This window comes from Neolamprologus multifasciatus, chromosome 3, assembly GCF_963576455.1.
Source record: "Neolamprologus multifasciatus chromosome 3, fNeoMul1.2, whole genome shotgun sequence".
Lineage (NCBI taxonomy): Eukaryota > Metazoa > Chordata > Actinopteri > Cichliformes > Cichlidae > Neolamprologus > Neolamprologus multifasciatus.
In genome coordinates, this window is record NC_140441.1 from 38,311,644 (window position 1) to 38,334,407 (window position 22,764).

Consider the following 22,764-nt stretch of genomic DNA (forward strand, 5'->3'; position numbering starts at 1 on the left):
TGTACAACTACACAGTGCAAAATATTCATTTAGTCAGTGCTTTTGTATTAGTGAGGAATTTCAATGACTTAAAGCTACATGAGCTTTTTTAGTGCTACCATGGAAATTTAGTTATAAGCTGTGACTGGCCAGGCCGTCACTGGTATAATGAAAGCATAAAAAACGTTAAATGGCTACAAATAGATTTGAAAGCATCAGCATGTGCTCTGTCTCACCTACCACAGCAACAGCTCTGCTTCTCTGATAACTATTTTCACATAGTTGTTTCGCAAAGGTCATACAGGAAGCATCTATTGGTTGGTCTGCGGCAAGACATCATGGAGGTCAGAGCTCTGTGCATCAGACTGTGTAAGTACTGTCTCAGTTTATACATTAAAATTAAACTATAAAGAGTTTGTTAAGGTTAACAATGTTGTTAAAAGGCTGTGATGATTTATAGCTTTCATGTAGCAGAAACCTTTGGTGACACCTTAGAAATAACAAGTACAAAGTAATGTTTCTATTCAACAACTTAACAAGGAATATTATAACTACTAACTATTAACTAACTAACTAACTAACTATTAACTCTAAGAGTTGGCAAGTCTAAAGATGTCTGAAGATGTGGGTACATCTTATAGTAACTATTTTTGGTCTTTTTAGTGATGACCGTGCTGATTCTACTGTGTGCACATGCTCAGAAAGTTGGTGAGTAATATCTGTTTGCTTATTTATCATTTTGTAATTGGAGGAAAAGATGGTTTATTCAAGCACCAAAAAGAACATTTTGGTCAATCACCACCTTTACTGGGTTTGGTCACAAAAGTTGTTATGCACATTTTACATTTACAACTTAAATCCATGTCTTTGGACTGTGGGAGGAAGCCGTGGAGAACCCATGCATATACAGGGAGAACATGCAAACTCAACAAAGAAAGACCCTGGCCTGGTGGAACTGAACTCTTAACCTTCTTGCTCTGAGGCAACAGTGGTAATCACCATGCCACCATGCTGCCACCTGCACTTAGTGGGGATAGGTTAATTGGAAAGTCAAAATTGCCCATAGGTGTGAATGCAGGAGTGAATGTGAGTGCAAATGGTTGTCTGTGTCTATGCGTTACCTCTGTGACAGACTGGCGATCTGTCCAGGGTGTACCCCGCCTGTCGCCTTAAGACTGCTGGGATAGGTTCCAGCGCCCCTCGCAACCCTGAAAAAGGAAAGTGGAAGCGAATGGATGGACGAAACTTAAATCCAGCACTTTGCTAATTCAGCAATAACATTGAATCTTTTTTTGTATTTTGTCATTTTTTTCTCAGATGCAGTTTTTCTTCGTATTGTTCCAAACAAATCCCAGTTTTTTGAATATGAGTCAGTTAGTTTTTACTGTGAGGAGCCTTCTCATGGAGATGTGTTATATAAGATGAAGAAGGAAGTATGCAACAAAACCAGTAAGAAAACAACAGTAATAACAACAGGATCAAAGTGGACCATTCATCCTCTTTATGCAAGTGACAGTGGAGAATACTGGTGTGGGACAGCAGGAGGGAAGAGAAGCAACATTATCAACATCACTGTCACTGGTATGCTTTAGTGAAGGCAGTATTTTGTCACAAACAGACACAAGTTCAACATTTTATAACTTGAAATCACCTGTCATTCAGCTGGTTCTGTGATCCTGGAGAGTCCTGCTGTTCCTGTGATGGAGGGAGAAGCCGTGACTCTGCGCTGCAGAAACAAGACGTCTTCATCCAATATCGCAGCTGATTTCTACAAAAATGGAGTTCACAACAGGAGCAGCTCCTCAGGAAGCGTGACCATCCAAGGAGTTTTAAAGTCTGATGAAGGACTTTACAAGTGCAAAATCTCAGGAGCTGGAGAATCACCAGAGAGCTGGCTGTCTGTCTCTCTGCCATGTTTCACAGGTGAGAAACAGTACTGTTTCAAAAATAATTATACATATGTGTGATGCAAATATTTGCAAAGCTTTTCAGTATGTTTTTTTTTCTTTGTGGGGTTAATCATCAGTTATTGAAGAAGGTTCTTTGGACCTTTTAGAGGACTTTGGTATAGGATTTGTAACATTTTAAACATGCAAGTGTGAAATTATTAATAGTGGAATTTATACTTAATCTTTCTTCAAACTCGCTAAATGTACATTCAACAACTTATCTAGACAGTCACAACGAGAGGAGCCACTGTGCTGCTACTACACCTTGGATCGTTGTCACTATTTTACTGAGCACTCTGATTGCAGTGGTGGGACTCTATCACTTCCGCAAAGATTTGTACAGAGGTAAAAAATATAATTAAAAAAAAAAAAAAAAAAAAAAAAAAAATATATATATATATATATATATATATATATATATATATATATATATATGCTTTATTCTTCAGTTGCTAATGTTTCTTCAGTTTCTTTAACTGCTCTATTCATCTGTTTTGATTATCGGTTATTGCAGTTATTTTTCCTTTTTTTATTGCAGCTTTGGTCTATTGGTCAACAATGGCATGTGGTTCAGGCTCAACAGAAGATCAAACAGGACAGAACACAAACAGTAAGAAATGCCTTTACTATCAGCAATAACATCCCATTAGATTAGGTTTCTCATAAGAAATCTGTTTTTTAATTTAATTTAATTTCATTTCATTTTCTGTTACTGTATTTTATTTAATTTAATTTTTTACCTTATTTAATAATTACTGTGTTATCTGGTGTGATCCTATTATTGACGATGAGAGGCAGACATGGGTCGTAATTACTGATGTTGCTGTGGTTATCTGCTCCCTCACTCCCACTGTTTGTCTCCATCAGATGAAGCTGAATTGTGTCCTAATCCAGTTTATCATTATTTGGGCCAGGGTGGCACTCAACCTCTAGGTAAGATTCATTGTGATATTATAGTATAAGTCTGCACATAATATTTAGTAAAATCTGGTTAAAAAGTACAACTGCTCTACCCTCTAGAATTTTCCATAACCCCACAGCTGTGTCATCAGTACCACTCATCTTTCAACTCTTCATTATCTTCACAGCTTCACATTTCCTCCTTACTAATGCTCTGCACTTCCTGATTCACTAAGTTCCCTCGATCTGCCCTCCCCGCTCTCTTATTTGCTGATCCCTTCTTTTGTATGCTCACCTACACTTATTCATTCTGCCATCAAGTCTAATCACACTTTGACATTTTCCCTAACAGAACATGTTTCAGCACAGACATTTTGATCATTTCACAAGACCATTCTTCTACCTAATACGAAATAAGAAATGAACATTTTATTGCTAGCATAATATCACATTGTTGCCAAAATATACAATACTATGACTAACTGTTATTTTGTACTCCTTTAATAATTATGTTGATATTAAATTGTTCTCCCTGTTTATTGCATCTATTATCACAATTTAAACAATGTTATTGTTGAGATGTGATGAAAAGTTTTGTAAATAAGTGATTGAATTAGATTCTATTTTGTTAACCAACATATTCAATTTCATCTCTCTTCACACAGAAACAGTGAAAACCACAGTAGCATACATGGCTTCACCAGGTATCTACCAAGCTGTGGCAGAGGATGCTTGCTATTCTACAATACCGTAGGTAAGACTGAGAACAGTGATGCCTTATGCTCTGCATTCACTTAACATGTGATGAATGGTTGAGACCAGAGATGGGCAGTAACGCGTTACTGTAATCCGATTACTTTTTTCAAGTAACGAGTAAAGTAAGGGATTGCTATTGCAAAAACGGTAATTAGATTACCGTTACTTTCCCGTAGGAACGCTGCGTTACTAAAACCGTGATTTGTTTTGCGAGAATGTCTCATGACAGTGATGTAAGCAAGTGCCACGTTCTTGACAACAGCTGTGTGCAGATCAACAATGGATAATATATCGAGATGGGAGAGAGTATGAGCGTGCAGTGTTTAAAGCGTGGAAGTACTGACCTTACTTTAAGTTTGATTCCATAAAAAGTGACAAAAACGTTAGTGTCCGTTGTGGTGGGAAGAAAACTTCCCACCACAACGAAACACCCCCCCCTAAACTTCCACGCAAGCACTGAGTGCGCAACGACGTAATGGGAAACTCACAGAGAAACTCGCGGATTCTTCCACTGACCGCTGCGGCACACCTGCACCAGGGTAAACCTCCGCCTACCCAGCTCCTGCTTTACAGGTGAAAATAGAGCAAAAGGACCGCGAGTCTTTGACTTTATTTATTTTCTGCTGTGTTTTACTTGCATCTATTTGAAAGAGTGAGTGTAAACACACACACAAAAAAAAAAAATTATGTGCTGGAATGTGCAGAAAATAGGTTTAAATATTAAACAAATTTCTTCAAGTCAGAGAATGTTGCATATAATTAAATGTTTGCTTTATGCATAAAGTTAAAAGATTAAAACTAATAAAACAAGTTTTAAAAAGAGACGTTCCCATTTGATTACATTTTGTATAATGGATTGTAGAAAAAGTAGAATTGGGCTGAAAGATCTATTGCTTTATCACCTATTCAGGTTGTAAATCATGTTTTTAAAAAGTAACTAAGTAACTAAGTAATTAATTACTTTTGAAAATAAGTAATCAGTAAAGTAACTGGATTACTTTTTTGGGGATGATTACTTTTTTCAAGTAACTTGACCAACACTGGTTGAGACTAATGAATTACTGATGAATCACTGGTTGCAACACCATTGGCAATCACGTTTTTTTGATCATGTTGCTCTTTAACCTGCTTCTCTGGTTCTTTTTAAGTGATTTCTTGATTCAGTAAGAGTGGCAATATTCATGTCTGGGTATGACTAGTGAAGCTGAACTCACTGTTCCAAAAAAAATAACATTTAATAACAAACTTGTCTTACAATAGATATCAATGTTTCTTGGCATTAGTTCATGTGACATGAGTCTTTTGTAACATAACTGTATCATAGACACTAAAAATTCAAATATAAAACAAACAAAATGTTAAATTTATCTCATCCACTCATTCTTTTCTGTTCCTTGATTTCAGTGTTGCTGTTGGGTTGGAGTCGATCCTAGGAAAGGTATACCTTGGGCAGGTTGCCAGTCTATCATGGGTCTGTAGCATGTCCTCAACTTGTGGAGGCATCATGGGATATTTGTGAACATACCCATGTAAACCACTGATCTCCACCAACTCTGCCTTGAACAACACCCCAGGCCAAACCAGGACCAGGGTTTTGATAAATTGGATAAGTCTACCACAGCCCACTGTGTATGCCCTTGGCACCTTACCAGAATGCTGTATTTCCCTCCTGGACTGAAATCATCTTCATCAGTGGAGGTGGGCAGCTTCCTGCAAGTTGGAAGGACCACCCTTAGCCAATAACGAGTAAAATCAGATGAAAAAGGGCTGATTCATTAACATCTAGTGACCAGAAGGTTGGTGGTTCAATCCCTGGCGGCTCCAGTCTGCATGCCAAAGATCCTTGGGCAAGATGTTAACACCAAGTTGCTCTCTGATGCATCCATCAGAGTGTGAATGCTAAAAAAGCACTTAAGCATAGAAGAAAGTGTTTTTGTTAATGGATGAATAACGCATGTTGAAATCTCACTTTAAATTGTCAATCATAACTTGAAATTAAAAGTTGCTGTTTATCAACTGATGGCATACGGTTTTTATGTTTTTTTATACTGTTCAGAATTTTTTTCTGTACTTTGTCTTAAACTTTACAGAGAGAGCAAGAGAGACAGATACATGAAAGAAAAGCTTTGAAAAACATGCTCAGGTATGAGTGAGACTGAAAACATGGAAGTAACTCAGAATTATCCGGTTTTGTTTATCCTCTATTATTTGTCAGTTCAAACCAATTGTTGATCACATTACACCTTTGCAGAAAATTTTATGATTAAGCCTAATAAAAGTTAATATAAATTAAATATCTAATGCACACGTGGTGTACTGATCTACTGATGTTCAAAAATGAGAATCAGAATGGGCAAGGAAAATAATTCAAGTGACGCTGCTCACTGACAATATGGCCGGATACAGCATTAAAGTGGAGTCAATGAATCTTAACTATATATATTCAGTACCTGTAAGTATTTGAGCTAAAGTGTAGAAAAGGGTGATCTTAATGCTTAGATTTATTTATTTCATCCAAAATAATCATACATTTTTAGCTTAGTTCAAAAAACGATTCCAACAAATCCACCCAGTGAAATTGTGACTTAGTCATAACAAACATTATCACCAGTGTTGGGGAGTAATGGAATACATGTACCGCCGTTACGTATTTAAAATACAAAATATGAGTAACTGTTTCCGTTACAGTTACCATTTAAAAAGGTGGTATTTAGAATACAGTTACTTTGTTGAAATAAATGGATTACACAGCGGTACTTCCCTGTTTCATACTGTCGCATCAGGACTGTTTGGGTTTTGTTTGACAGCTACGTTCTGTTGTTTCAGGTGGCAGCGTTACGGTTGCCATGGTTACAGGGTGACGCTCTCTCTGCGTGTTTCCTGGGTGAGAGAGGCCTTTTTGTTGTTGTGCTAAGCTAATAAGCAGAATGCTACAGGTATAGCTCTAAAGAATGTAGCATCATAGGCAGTGTAGTCCGTGCTGCAGGGAGAATGGACTGCCATACTCGTTATGTGTCTGTGAGCGAGGGAGGGAGAAAAGGAAAAGTACGAGCTGTCATCAAGCAGAAACGGGAGCTGGAAGCATGTAAATATAATAATAACCACTGCAGCCAAGAAGAGTGCCTGACGAGCCCAGTTGTAAGTAAGCTATTAAGACTCGACTGTACACCGTGTTCGTGTTTTCCTCCGAAACAATAAGTCCCGTTGGAGCAGCCTTTCAACGCCTCTCTTTGTTTCTCGCAAGCAGAGTTGACCCAGACAACAAAGTAAAGCTAGTTTTTGGCTACGAGCCCGACATGAACCCACCGTATTAGCCAGAGGTCCCTTTACTACGGTTTGGAGCCGCGAACCTTCAGTAACAGTAATAAACCACAGCAATAGTACATTCATGTAGTTGTAAAAAGCATTATAATGTATTAAGTAATCCAAAGTATTCAGAATACGTTACTCTCATTGAGTAATACAGGAATACAGAATACATTTTGGGGCATGTATTCTGTAATGGAATACATTTTAAAAGTAACCTTCCCAACACTGATTATCACTGATGTTACTGTAGTTACCTGTCTCTGTAGCTTTCCAACATAAGATAAATGTGAACTGTCCTCTAGACTCATAGCCATGCGTGACACTCAACTGTGATTAAAAAATATTTTAATAGTAACATTTATATTAAGCAACATTAAAAACTTTGCCAAGTACTTTTGCAACAAAGGTGAGTGTTTTATTAAGCAAAAATGTGGCATCCAACTGATTTAATCCGCCTGTTGTTACAGCAGAACCAGGAACCATCGCAGAGATCCCCTCAGCGGGTCCCTACCAACCCATAGTAGAAAATCATTAATTGAGTCACAACAGACGCTCCAAAAACTAATGTTTAAATTCAAAAACACGTTGGTGTGTGATATGCTGAAAAGCAAATAGTTTAGTTTCTTTTTGTTCGGCACTTCCTTTATACCTTACAGTGAGCAGCAGTTTATCCAGCTTGTACTTGAACAAGCTGTACAGTACATTTTCAGATCAGGTTTGGTGTGCATGTCTATAAATTGATATAGCTTGTATGCATTCAGTTAGCTACAGATGCAAGCCAGACCCATGTGGTTCTTAGTATATATGAAGTTTGAATACTAACAAAAGAACATGTCTGTTATTTAGATGTTGACCTTTATTGATGGAACTTGTTCCACCTGCTTTGTTTTTTTACAAGTGTATAATTGCTGTTACAAGAAAAGAGCTGCATTAGCTCTCAAAGGCAGTTACTGTGGTTAACCCCTAATCTTAAGGTGTTTTTAAACTGTTTTTTTTCCCGAAACAGAAACACCAAGTTTGTGGTCAGCAGTCAAATATACCTGTGAAGCACGACTCTGTGCAAGTCTGTAACTGAAATGTGGTTGATGTGAAAAAGTGGTGTGTTGTTTAAAGCTAAAATAAAATAAGAAGCCTTTCTATATTTGTTTGGTCAGACTGTATGAAAACAGAAGACAGAAGCTGAGTGGGTGTTAGTGATGTTATAATACAGAAGACAAGTGAGGTGGTGCACAAATGGTGGTTATTTTTTGTGCAGAATATAAAATCTGATTTGAAGCAGAGTGATTACATCTTTAGGATGAATGCTGACTTGTTTCCTACACAGACACACACACACACACACCACTGATCACATCACATGCTCATAGAGACACACACATCAGATGTTCTCTGTTGCAGAAACACATGACACATGTTCACATGTGAGTGTTTTATCTGTTGCATGATTAATGAGATGTTTGTGTGACCACAGAGTTAATAAAAGGCTGTAGGGGAGGCTGGCTTTTGGGAGTTGTCTGGGATCAGGTGAGGAGCTTGCAGCTCCAAGACCCTGGTCCAATCAGCTTGTTAAAAGGGATGGAGCTCTGTCTTGCTTTGTTCATGGGAATAAGTCTAAACCAGCGGGGCCTGAGAAACACAGACCTAACAGCCAGCATTCGGATGATTCTCTCCCACTACACTTTCATTCAGAATTTAGTCTATCAGAAGTAGCAACAACAGCATGAACACCACACAGAGCTCTGCAATGCTAAAGCTTTTTTTTTTTTTTCGATGGTTTGGTGGTGACGGGTAATCTGTTAAAGATCACAGATCAGTAGTTGAGAAAAAACCTTTGCTCTGCTCCCATCTAATGGTTATTGTTGGTATTGCTATGCAAGGTGACCAGAAAAGTCATAACGGCATCTACAGTCTTATTAAATCTGCATACAAAACTGTGAAACTGCGAGTGTGTGTCTGTGGGCGTGTGGCAAAGTTTTATCTATTGACACTGTAATTTTCCAGCTCAAACTGTCCTCTACAGCAAAGATAGGACTTGAGGAATGAAAGGAAAAAAAGAACATGTGTACTGTCCCCTTTTCAGATTTGGTAACAGGGCAGAGGTCATATCATACTGGATGCTCTGTGACTGTTTTTATTTTTAAATGAGTAATGCATGTTACTCATTTTACTAATTCATGAAAACACTATTTACACTACAAGTCAATAATTTGGACACACTTTCTCATTTAATGGCTTTTCTTTAATTTTAATACTTTCAACATTGTAGATACAAACCTAACATGTTAAGCTCGGTGTATGGAATTATGTAGCAAAGAAAAAAATTACACAACTCATAATATAGATTCCTCAAAGTAGTCACTGTTTGCTTTGTTGATTGCATTAAAAACCCTTGGCCTTCTCTCAGTGAGCTTCATGATTTATTTACCTGCTTCACCGGTGTGCCTTTTCAGGGATCTTGTGTGGAATTTCTCGCCTTCTTAACCCTTTAAAACCGGTCGGAGCGGGCACGCTCTGTTTTGCGTAACTATTTTTAAATCCCGGTAGCACTGCAACCACGTGAGCTAGCGCAATACTTTTTTTGCATATGAAACCGGAGGAGTTGTACTTACTTACTTATGCCATCAGCTTGTCCTCGGTCACAGTTTCCTTCCACATATAGCTTTGGAAATACTGCATAAAAAGCTCTTGCAGCAACAAAAACATAATATTCCAGAAACACGCCTTGCCGATCCAATCAGCTGTTCGTAACACTTCCTACTGGTCAGAGCGAGCTATCGCATGTCCGCCATGACCTGCCCGAAACCGGAAGTGACATAATTTTCGCAGAAATGTAGTTTTTTTTACTACCAGGGCCTTATGATGTTTTTAAAAGTTATGTTTGACTTTATGACTTTCTGTGTCGTTTCTGGGATGCTTAGGACTCATATTGCACTGCTGGAAATAGTTTATTTTGATGCATATGCTGCTTTTTTGCAAATTTGCATTATAATATTTATTTTCGTTTTTCCTGCAGTATATAAAAATTGGTGTATTTCAAAAATAAAACTATGAAGACACTCAAAATAAATTTCCTGTGGTGGGAAACTATTTTTTGCAACTTTTTTGTATTTACAGTTTTGAGGGATAAGCCTCTTAAATTTCTCTAACTAGAAATATATGTTAAAAAAACAAAAACGATTTTACATTTTTTTTGTAGTTTATTGTACTTTTTTGCAATTTATGTAATTACTATGCACTTAATGCAGATATATTATTAAAATTTGGGCTGTAATGGTTGTATTGATGTATAGCAACTTGAAATGCTCCCAAAAATGGCTCCACAGCATGTAAAAATATAATATAAGCTCTGGTGGACTTGGTTCTATGGTAGGTCTTAAAGGGTTAATGGGCTGGGACCACCATGTTGTGCAGAAGCCAGGTTGGCACACAGCTGACAGCCCTGTATTTGTATAGCGCTTTACTAGTCCCTAAGGACCCCAAAGCGCTTTACACAACCGGTCATCCACCCATTCACACACATATTCAAACACTGGTGATGGCAGCTACATTGTAACCACAGCTGCCCTGGGGCGCACTGACAGAGGCGAGGCTGCCGGACACTGGCGCCACTAGGTCCTCTGACCACCACCAGTAGGCAACGGGTGAAGTGTCTTGCCCAAGGACACAACGACCGAGACTGTCGGAGCCGGGGCTCGAACCGGCAACCTTGTATAGTGACAATACAATGCATTCTATTCTATTCTATACAGCATACCTCATTTACCGATGTACACCAGGACTTTTTTTTACTATCCAACATTCACAGACATTAATACTCAAATTATTAGTATTAATTAGTATCTTGTCAGAATATTTGGCATGCAGACTGGAACAGCCAGGGATCTCACTAACCCGAGCTACAACCACCAGTTATACCAGCTATGATACTCCTATTACCGAATTTCCCAGAGGAACCCACCCGATGGATTAACAAAGTTTTATCTTATCTTACCCTATCCTATTGAGGCTGTTGCAATGTCACAAACTAAAACAGTGGATGATGAATCCGTCCAAGTAATGAGAATCCAAATGTCAGCTGATAATTGTCCAGTTACGTATTGTCAGATAGTATATCAGGTACAATTTATTCAAGTATTTAAGAAAACCTCCTTTTTTATCTGCAGAAACTCTGCTAAAGCTACACTTTACTTTTAGTTTTTTAAAATTTAAATGTTCCTTTTAGGATGATTTTGGCAACCTAAGTTGGCTGTGGTCACCTGGCTGTTTTTTTTTTTGTGTGTGTTTGTTTTAGGACCATTTTCAAATGCCTGTTAATATAATCTGTGGTGTGTTTGTGGACACACGTGTGACCTGTGACTTTGTGTTTCCAAATATATTTAACTTGCAATATGTATTTAAGAAAATCTGCAATGCTGGTTGATGGAGAGTTGACTCAAAGGTGCTCAGTGTCAACCTCCTGTATATTGTCTTTAGGGTTAGGGTTATCATTTAGTGCGTTTGGCTGTTAACAAAAAGGATGGTGGTTTGAGCCCAACCAGGAATGATGTCATTACATTTCACTGCATGTTGTCCTTGCATGTATGTAAAATGAAAAGTCTTGAATCTTGAGACTGTTGCAAATGTATTTGGGGAGTTCCTTTCTCCAGGCTCAAAATACAGGGAGGAGAATATTTAAACCTTCTGTTATGTTCATTTCTCAGGTGCATTTCTTATGAAGTATAATAATAGCATCTAGGTTGTCTCTCTCCCATCTGACAGTGCTCATCTCTTTACAATTTTTCGGCAGTCCTTGCCAAAGTGGGTTAAAATGATCCAAAAAGCCATCTAAATCCATGCAAATAGATTTTATTCAGCTTGTTCCATTCTTCTCCCAAAATATGTAAAATGCCTTTTTAAATGAGTCTTTTTGAGAATGATTTTGTGTATTGAGTTGGACATGACCAGCTCAAAAGCTGACTTGATGTCACATGTGTCACTGTGAAAATATAAAATATTTTCATTTTATTACACTTGCACTTGAAGTTTCATAATAAAACAAAACAAAATGGGTCACTTTAACCTACAACAGTACAAGGAGGTTAAATCCAAAATGCAAATTATTTACTAACAACTGCCACATGCAATTTAGTAATAATTGCACTGATATTTAATGCAAGTAATTTGCTTCATATTAAAATGAACTGACTATACCTGTTTTGAAAACAGGACAAATTTTGTTAATAACCTGTAAAACCAAGCACACCAACCAGCACTTTTTGGGGATTGTGCTCACTTTCGTTTTAGCTTTTTTAGTCTGTGTCATTTCTGTTAAAAAAAAATAATAAATGTGACTTTAGGCTGTATTGCTGTCAGCAGGAGTCAAGAGTACCGTATTTTTCGGCCTATAAGGCACACTGAAAATATGTACATTTTCTCAAAAATTGACAGTGCACCTTATGTATGAATTTTGGTTCTGACCTCAGAATGATTTTATGTGGTAAACGGCGCTCAAATCTGTTAAAAAAAGGTTTTAGTATGACTTTGGTAAGCTACAAAGACGCTTGATGGATTGTCGGAGCATACGGCTACTGTAGTCAGGAGCCTCGCGGAGTAAAACTTCCTGTAAATGATGTTGATTGTGTGTGTATAAGGACCCCAAATGGCACCTGTTAAGAGACATGTTTATGAACTGGATTTCAAACTCAAGGCTATCAGTCACGCAGTTGAAGGAACAGAGCAGCTGCAAGAGAATTCAACATTAATGAATCAATGGTACAGAAGTGGAGGAAGCAAGAAGAATTATTTGAATAAAATTTGACTTATCTGACTATTTTGTTTTGCTTAATGTGCCTTATAATAATAATAATGGATTGGATTTATATAGCGCTTTTCAAGGCACCCAAAGCACTTTACAATGCCACTATTCATTCACACACTGGTGGAGGCAAGCTATGGTTGTAGCCACAGCTGCCCTGGGGCAGACTGACAGAAGCGAGGCTGCCATATCGCGCCATCGGCCCCTCTGGCCAACACCAGTAGGGTAAAGTGTCTTGCCCAAGGACACAACGACCAGGACAGAGAGCCCGGGGATCGAACCAGCGACCTTCCGGTTACAGATGCGCTTCCCAACCCCCTGAACCACGGTCGCCCCATAAACGGGTGTGCCTTATGGTCCGGAAAATAAGGCAAATACAGAGTTTTCTTTGCGCTTGTACATTTTACATTTTATTGTTTAAATCAGTGAAATAGACACTTAAATGTTAAAATATTTACTACTCTGATTACTACAGAATTCATGCTAAAATGTATATCTGTTTTTTTTTTTTAAAGGTACTATGAAGTGACTGGTGGGTCAGACCTTCTCACCAAAGCTTTAAAGGAAAGCCTTAATGCCACTATTCTTCTTAATTCTACAGTCAAGTGTATTAGCCATTCAGATGAAGTTACTGTATCATATCAACGAGGCCAGCAGTCTAACTTTACTGATCTTAAAGCTGACTTTGTCCAGGTAACAACAACAGCCAAAGCGGCTCTTTTCATAGATTTCGATCCCCCTCTCTCCATTAAAAAGATTGAAACTTCTTTTTATATAAAAGGTAGGGTACACTGTTTATTTACTTCTTTTTTTTTATTATTTTCCATTGGTGCTTGTTTGTAATTTTATTACAACTTAGTTAGTTAAACTTGGTGATCATTACTAAGATTAATTACTAAGAAATGAAATTTAACCTTTTTTGTCTCTATGACTTCAGTCACAGCCTCTTAGAATATTTTATTTTAGTTTTTTTCATGTATTACAAAGTCATAATTTACCTATTACTTATATATTAAGTATTACTTACATTTTTTACATTGAATTTCTCATGCTTGCATCTCATTGATCACTTTGTTCTGACTGACTATTATTTTTGGATTTTGTTGTTTTGTATAATGCAAATTTATCAGAGATTTTCTTTAACTTCTTTTTTTTACCTTTAATGGTTATTTTTTGTGTTGTAAAATAAAATGGGAAATAAAATGTAAGGTAGAAACATGGGTTGACCTTGCAGTTTTTGCCCCCTGGAGATATGTAAATTGTAAATAAATATTTAGAATGAATTTCACATGTAAATGTATAATTACATTCTTCTATATTGTTCTTCTATATTTCATATATATTGTATATTTTTGTACTCAAATATGTACTCAAAAGTCTTTAAATTAAAGTCTAAATTATCCTCTATCTGGTCTTAAGAGGCTGCATTTGTCATGGACCCAGCTCTGGAGGACTCGGGGTCCGTGAGAAGTGTGGACTATTATCATTGTTGTTGTTGTTGTTGTTGTTGTTGTTATTGTTATTAGTTGGTGTGTGCATGTGTCTGTAGCTGTTTTCTGTGGCCAAGTTACAGGCACCTTCAGACCTGGTGGGTGTGGCCCTGCTAGGGGACTGGCCACACCCGAAGCCTTGCCACACACCTGCTGCTGATCTGGGCTTGTCGGGGGAGCTATTTAGGAGAGCGATGGAGCTTCCTCTGGCGTGGGATCATTACGTGTGACTCCACGGTAGTCTTCTGGTTGAGCTTAGTTAGTGTGTGTATCCCCTCGGTTGTATGTGTCCTGACGGCTGCTTCTATTGTATCCCCAGGTGAGGTGTGGAGTGCCAGACAGCAGCCAGCACGAGGAGTGCTGAGACACGGGAGCGGAGAGCACAAAGACACGGACTTGTCAGGGAAGACACGACGCGGGAGTCAGGGGAGAGCACGGGCATTTATTGTTATTTTCCATTCACTGTAAATAAATGCACTACTGATATTCAGAGCTCTGCGCCTGAGTCCTCCTTCCTCCTTCCTCACTTCCCCGCGGTTGACCATTGTGAACTGTGACAGCATTACCCTAAACACTGTGACAATCATTTTTACAGAATAATTCTGGAACAAGAAATGTCTTGTTTTGATATGTACACATATCTACACAACTGTATGAGATTCATTTATACGATTCATTTATATTTGAAATAATGAAGACACTGAAGTTTCATTGGATAAGCGTATCGCTTTTAGTGCCAATAAAATATCAGGCATATGTACTCAGTGTAAACTGTCTTTAACTTTATTTTATAGCCAGAAAGAAGAAAAAACAAACAAACAAAACATAAAAAAGAAAAATAAACAAAATAAAACACAGTGTAATGTTTTATGACACAGATTAGGAAGCAGAGTAGGACTGTTGTGAAACGTGCTGCCATTACTATAAATCTATTCAATTTTAAACCAGAGGCATGTGGCAACTTTTATGGAAAGGTAAGCAGAGATTATTTGTGCATATAGTTGTTACGGATTCAAATATTGAGGATGGATACAGGAGGAAAACCAAAAATAACCACACTGGTCCGGCCGGGTCAAGTCAAACGATGATTTAATGAACACACGCGTGGGAGATGGACAACATACAGCAGACAGCATCAAATCTCGTCTCAGACACCACACAACCATTGTTTTATGAAAATCAGGGTATTAGAACGCCCCCTCATGCGTACAGGTGGTACAATACAGTCAATATTGACAACTTTTGACACAGCAAAGGAACATTCTCTTCTTCTCGAGGACAGACACTGGCTCCCACTCATCTCCTTAGAGCCAACTGTCCCTTATGGAGACACAACACTACAGCTGTAAGGTTTTGCAAATTATCAAGTTGACCTGTGTATAATACGCTGAATCAGGCATGCAATCTTAAATGAATGTTGGTTTAATTAACTACCACTACTTAAAAACATAATGAAAAGATAACTAGATAAAAAATCACAAAGAATCACATGATATCAGTGTTATGTAAGCGCGTGCAACCTCCTGGGCCCAAAGTCATCCCACACCATGGATCAGCCAGTCATAACGCCGACTGCAGTTTTTGACCTTTATTAACTCGGGCACAACTCTATAATGAGCAATAAACTGCAATGTATAGAAGATGATCATGTTTACACCTGCAATGAGAGATCATATGATTATTCTGACACCTGTAAGTAGAAGATTAACACCAGGTTATAGCAATCACTGTAATACAAATGTTAATATACTGTCAATAGCTTCAATCAATGTTTAATGCAATGCTTGTTAAATGATTCTGATATAATAATGATGCTAATGCTAAAATAAAAAAGTAAAACACCCCCTTTTCACCCGACATAGTGAATACACTTTAGAGGGAGGGGGCGCTCTAAAGACTTTTTCTTTTGACTTCTGTGCAGCTATGCTGTCATGCCTAGAGGCCTTGAGCAGATCTGAAGTGAGACTGGTATGTAGGTAATACAGCTGATGTTTTGCTTTTAAAAGAAAAAAAATATAATGGAATTGGCTGTTTGTGGGCAATTTGATCAGAGACAGTAACCAAGACCCAAGTTAAGATGTTTGCTGACTGAGGACAAATGCGTTGCATGCAGAGCTGTAATCAGAGAAAAGGATTCTCATATATGTTTGTTTATGATCAAACGTGCTATATCAGGGATATGCTGATATTATCTTTTGTGGATTTATTTCTGCAATCACACAGGTCCTGGGTATAAAAATAGGCATATTTTTCAAATAGCTTCATGCCACATATATAAATGCTGTTTTATTCAGAACTGGAAATTCTTAGTTGTTATGGGTTTTTAGAAACAGTGATATCAACACACCTCCATTGTTGTATTACAAAACAGGCTTGTGTCTTATCCTGGTAACCTCAGCGTTATCCCTGGGTTTTCTTTACTTCAAAGGTTGTCCACTTCTTACCAGGGGTATATCCTTATGCTAACTTATCCTGCAATCCTAAGCTACTCTGGAGCAGGTTGTGTTTGCCATTAGCGATCAACAGATATCCAATTACCACCTACTGACCAATCATTTCTCTGGAAAACATCATAGCTCTGTGCATGGATAGTACGAGGGACTGAATTTTATAATAACATCTGAAGACTTTGTTTGTTACCAATGAGCATCAATAATAACTATGTAGATTCCTGAATCTTATTGTTTTATAAAAAATTATTACATCTCAGAACAGAATAGCCTATGTTTGTATGTTCTTTTTATATATTTTTTTTACTCTCGGAGCAGTCTTTATGATACACTTCTTATTTTGGTACGTCTGTTAACTTACAGTGGACAGCTGGCTTTTATGGCAGATTTTCTTCCCATTTTCAAATAGGCAAAACATATTCATAAGCAACTCTTCCCCAGTCTTACTGACTTTTAAAGTGCACGTACATTTATATAGTATATTTAAGACTGAACTAAAGTAAACTAAACTGAACTTAACCTTTGCTCTTACAGAACACACACTCACACAACTGCTTTGTCTGCAGCGGCTGTGTTACTTTTGTTTTTTATTATGTGTTTAACCTCTTCAGCTTTTTGTAACATTGTGGTTTTATCTTCCTTTGTAAATTCACCAACAGTGCTGCTGGGACAGTTTTTCATGTGAACCTGTCTGGTTATTAGCTTGCCAAGTTAACCTTGCTTTATGTCACTGCTTCTCATTAATGCAGATGTTAGGGTAAGTAAATCTAATTATTATTATATTATTATTATTATTATTATTATTATTACTTCAAATTTGGTGATGGCATTTCTACTACTCAAATCTTAAGTGGCTTATTAGTTTTGGTACAAATGAATGTATGTTAGCATGCTAATACATAAAGGTATAAAGTAAACATCATTAAAAAATAAATGAATATTAAATGATTAAAAGTATTGAACGCAGCATTATTCTGTCTTTGTTGCCTCTTTCATAGTGAAGTGAAACACTGCTGGTAACGTGAAGGCAACAACTTCTTTGAAAGTTATTTTTAAAGGTTTAGCATTGCTTTACGTGCAGAAAGAAGCCACACAGGAAAACGCCCCTGCTCATTGCTTTTACATTTGTCACGTGCCGACACAGTCAGCAGCACGGCATCATGGAAGTCAGAGCTATGTGCATCAAATTGTGTGAGTATTACGTCTATTTCCACATAAAAACTAAACTACAGTAGTTATGAGATGCTATGATACCTTTGCCAGCAGCTGTGGGAACCAACAAGAGTTTTTTGTAATCTCCAACTATTTTTTTTTGTCTCTTCAGTGACCCTGCTGTGTACACATTACCAGGAAGTTGGTGTGTATCATGCATTTGCTTGTTGATATGAACGATGTTTACTATTTTCTGCTTGGGGGAGCAGACAATGTATAAAAAGTATGGAAAGAATATGTTCTGTGGTGTTTCTAGTGAACCTGCTCATTTGCTACATGTAATCAGTCTGAGTCATGAGTCACTTCTTCAGTTAATTTGCTTTCATTTACTCAAATGTTATTTTTTTTTATTGTTTAACCACAGCAGTTTTAGTACAAGTCTAAACTGTACCTTTCTTTTTTTCTTTTTCTCAGTTGCAGTTTCTCTTCGTATCGCTCCAAACAGATTGCAGTTCTTTGAATATGAATCAGTGATATTTTACTGTGAGGATGCTGTTTATTGGGAAGTTGTGCATAATTCCAAAGGGAAAATAAACTCATGTAGTCAAACCAACCAGGGAAAAGCAGGATCATTGTGCATAATAAAAAGTGTGTATCCAGATGACAGTGGAGAGCGCTGGTGTGAGACTAAAGGAGCAAACAGAAGCGACAGCATCAACATTACTGTTACTGGTAAGTTTGCACCGGGACAACATTTTTTTTCAAAATTAGTTTAAATAAATTTCACAGCAACTAAATCTTAGTTTCTTGTCATTCAGCTGGTTCTGTGATCCTGGAGAGTCCTGCTGTTCCTGTGATGGAGGGTGAAGCTGTGACTCTTCGCTGCAGAAACAAAACTGCTTCCTTCAACTTCACCTCTAATTTTTATAAAGATGGAGCTCATGTTCACAGCAGCTCCACAGGAGACATGACCATCCAAAAAGTTTCAAAGACAGATGAAGGACTTTACACGTGCAACATCTCAGGAGGTGGACAGTCACCAGAGAGCTGGCTCAGTGTCACAGGTAAGACCCTGAAGGGGTCATATCTTTTTTTCTTTCTTTTTTAATGGCAGTACTATTACAACTTCATCACTTTGTAATTCTGAGCTAAGTCATGTGCCAGGAGGAACCGTGTATGGTATCTTTTGTGTTACATTTTAATATAAGGTTGGTGCAGACGTGTGATGTAATTGAAATGTAGACACATTTTCAATCATTGATTTTTAAGCAAAGCCGTTGAATCTATTCGTGTTTTCAGAAAGAATTCATTCAGAAAGTCACAACGAGATGACATGTGCCACATCTTGGATCATTGCCACTATTTCATTGAGTGCTCTGTTGTTGGTGGTGGGACTGCATCACTTTGGTAAATGTCGCCAGGGCGGAGGTAAAAAAACAACAAAAAAAACCTTTCACATAATTTTGTGTTCATGTTTTTTGGTTTGCTACAAGTAATACAGTTCTGTTCATTCAGAAGTATATTATTTTAAGCACTAGAAAGACGGAATCACTGCAGTGTAACAATTGTTACATAGAAAATGTGCTAATTTAAAGTTTATTCAAAAAAAGAAAAAAGAAAATATCACTTTCTCTTTCTCCTAGCCATGTACTGATGAATTTGGGGGCGCGGGGGGATTGTTTGTTTTTTTTGTTTGTTTTTCCCTCTTCTACTGCAGTGTCACTCTGTCAGTCAACAAAGGTAGATGATTCTCACTCATTCGAGGATCAAACAGGTAAGAAAACAAACACCGTTTCAATATTATTGTAATAGTAATAGTAACACACTGGTTTAATATCTAGAATAAAACAGAAATTTCCTATTAGACGTTTGTATTAAGGAATTAAAGTGACTTGAGCTAAATTAAAATGGGGCAACCTAAATGATTTAGAAATAGTCGTTGCATGTTCTTTTTTTTCCCCCAGTTTCAACAGAAGCCAGTACAGTGAATGCAGTGAAAGAAACATATGCTGTTGTAAGAAAAAACAAAGGTAATTTATGCTGTATCTTTTTGTTTGTTTTCTTTTCTCTGCTTGTGTTTTCTCTCTTAATATTTATTTTCTTGTGTGGTAATGTCTGGATCTAATTTATTTATTAATTCATTATGGACAATATCTATTTTTATGGCTATATAATGATACATTTTTGTTTACTTTCTTCTTCTGTTTCAGCATCGCTCTGTCAGTCAGCAAAGGAAGATAGTTTGATCAAGGATCAAACAGGTCAGAACACACAATGTTTTTAGTATTATTGTATAAAGAAATAAAAACTTACTCAGTGAAACCAATTCAGGGATTACAGCAACCTATTAAATGTAGAGTCACCTGAACAACAGAAGTACTGAACTCCCAGTGTACCCAGCTTCTCCTGAAATGCTGTAAAATCCCGCTTTCAGCAGGATTTTACAGCATCCTTTCCCACCAACTAATCCAACTCACCACCAGGTGGTGATCAGTTGTTTCTCATTACCCACGTTTCCAGACAATACAGACCCAAATCTGATCATATGACTGAAAAATTGATCATGAGTCTCGACCCGGATCTGCAAATTATAAAATCCCTTATGCTAGAGCATGGTGTTTTTTTTTATGGGCAAACTGTGATTTGCACAGAAGTTCATGAACAAAACACCACTCTGGTTCAGAGTGAGTCACAGTCATGCCTCTCCAGATCTCACTGCCCACACAAGATCTGATGTCTCTCAGTAGGACAATAGAATTGCCAGGTGGAGAATCAACTTCAAGAAGGCATGGTACTCTGCACCTACACATTGAGTGACAGTTGAAACAACAAGAAACCCTGTGATAATCAGTAAGGCAGAAGGATAAAAAGAATACTCTGCTCTCCACACTGCCTTTCACTGAAGACAACTACATAGTGGAACAGAGGAACAGAGGAACAGAGCCAAGCACATCTTTCAGGAGACTGGTTACAAACCCCAAACTGTGCATTGACACACTAGTTCAGGCTCTTTCACCACCAGAGAGTTGAAATTCCATGGCCCCTTAGCCAGGGACCACCAGGGGCACTGCCCTTTACCGCCTCCCAACATAAATTACACCCAATCCCTAAGACATCTCCTACAGGTGGTGTGCCATTTGGGCTAATGAATTTTCTTCTCATCAAAGTGGAACTGCCAGGCAAATAGAAAGCAGAAACGCCATTAGAGATTCACCTTTTTTGTTAGCAGAGGGCCCTGTTAGCAGCACCTTGCATATAGCGAAATAAATGTTTTATGAAATAAACATTTTGGCTAACAACTGATTTAATTCCATCTGTTGCTGAAGCAGAACCGGGACCCATCACAAGGATGCCCTCAGCATGTATCAACCAACCTGTATCAGCAGATCCCTTCTATTCTATGATATCATAGGTAAGATTGGCAATAATAGTTGCTGATTTGTCACATTCAGATAATGCGCAATGGTCAGTAAATACTAATAAACATAGATAACGAATATATCTATCTATATATATCTAAAAAAAAAAAAAAAACACCCAGCACGCCCCTGCGGGCGGTTTATCCTTCAAGCTCGGGTCCTCTACCAGAGGCCTGGGAGCTTGAGGGTCCTGCGCAGTATCTTAGCTGTTCCCAGGACTGCACTCTTCTGGACAGAGATCTCCGATGTTATTCCCGGGATCTGCTGGAGCAACTCGCCTAGCTTGGGAGTCACCGCACCTAGTGCTCCGATTACCACGGGGACCACCGATACCTTCACCCTCCACATCTTCTCGAGCTCTTCTCTGAGCCCTTGGTATTTCTCCAGCTTCTCGTGTTCCTTCTTCCTGATATTGCTGTCATTCGGAACCGCTACATCGATCACTACGGCCGTCTTCTTCTGTTTGTCTACTACCACTATGTCCGGTTGGTTAGCCACCACCATTTTGTCCGTCTGTATCTGGAAGTCCCACAGGATCTTAGCTCTCTCTATATATATAGATAGATATATATCTATCTATATCTATCTATCTATATATATATATATATACACACACACACACACACACACACACACAGTGGAACCCCGACTTATGAAATGAATTAGTTCCCGAGGGTCTTTCCTAAGTTTTCGTAATGGGCAGAAATATTGCCGTTAAGTACCTTCGTAACTTGAATTTTTTGATAAATGGGAAATTCGTAAGTCGGGATTCCACTGTATATCTTTGTGAGGTTTCATCCTTTCAGAAGTCATGTGTAAGATGAACCTATCATAATACAAATGCAGAATTAATGCTTGACCCACCAGAGACAATAAGAACGCTAATGTTTCAGGTCAAATATATTCATTCTGTTTTTAACCCTAAAGTTAAACATTGGTGTGTAATTTGCACCAAAGCAATTTATTTCCATCATTAAAAAGTAAAGAAAGAAAATAAATGTATAAAATATTCTTTTTTGTAATTTATGTGTGTCCTACAGGTTGCTGAGAGAGCTGAAAAAAAGACATAATTTCAACTAACAGAGAGTGAAAACAACCCAGAATTATACTGTATTGTTTTTTGTAACTGAAGAAGTTGTACACTGAGTTTGGTTTGCATGTCTATAAACTGTTATAGCTTGTGTGCATTCAGTTAAATAGACCCATGTGGTTCAAAGTACGTAGAACGTTCAGTTACCAAGACAGACACTGTTCTGCTTTTCTCTACGTTTACATCTAATTAAAGCTAATTTGTGGCTTCTGCTTTGTCTTTTCACATATGTATGAACACTGTTACAAGAAAAGACTGGTTGCTGCTCACAGGCACTCACTGTGGTGAACTGCTAATCTGAGTGTTGCGTTGCCTTTTTTGAAACAGCTGCGTGGTCAAGAGTAAAATATGATTTTGTAGTTTGATATAAAGCATATCTTTAATTAAAGTGTGGTTTAGTACACAGAATAAGTTGTAGCTTGTTTTGTCTTCCAGAACTGAGATAACCTCAGCTGTTCAATAAAGCCAAAGGTGAG

The 22,764-nt window shown here is 37.8% G+C and overlaps 2 protein-coding genes across 3 annotated transcripts; both read left to right on the top strand.

The window, feature by feature from the left end:
• Positions 1-209: 209 nt before the first annotated feature.
• Positions 210-6,944, top strand: LOC146523058 (Fc receptor-like protein 2). Its single transcript, XM_085154677.1, has 9 exons — positions 210-348; positions 643-687; positions 1,297-1,560; positions 1,642-1,902; positions 2,154-2,273; positions 2,467-2,538; positions 2,796-2,861; positions 3,494-3,582; positions 4,989-6,944. Exons 1-8 carry the CDS (start codon positions 318-320, stop codon positions 3,580-3,582), a joined length of 948 nt encoding a protein of 315 aa, XP_085010803.1. The 5' UTR covers positions 210-317; the 3' UTR covers positions 4,989-6,944.
• Positions 6,945-18,899: 11,955 nt separating this feature from the next.
• On the top strand, positions 18,900-22,623 carry LOC146523059 (uncharacterized). 2 transcript variants are annotated; one of them, XM_085154698.1, is made up of 6 exons: positions 18,900-19,207; positions 19,497-19,553; positions 19,744-19,809; positions 19,990-20,040; positions 21,109-21,191; positions 22,239-22,623. In XM_085154698.1, exons 1-5 carry the CDS (start codon positions 19,108-19,110, stop codon positions 21,189-21,191), a joined length of 357 nt encoding a protein of 118 aa, XP_085010824.1. In that variant the 5' UTR covers positions 18,900-19,107; the 3' UTR covers positions 22,239-22,623. The 2 variants fall into 2 exon arrangements, with proteins under 2 accessions (XP_085010824.1, XP_085010825.1); XM_085154699.1 differs by lacking the exon at positions 22,239-22,623 and having other exon boundaries at positions 21,109-21,276.
• The last annotated feature ends 141 nt before the right edge of the window (positions 22,624-22,764 follow it).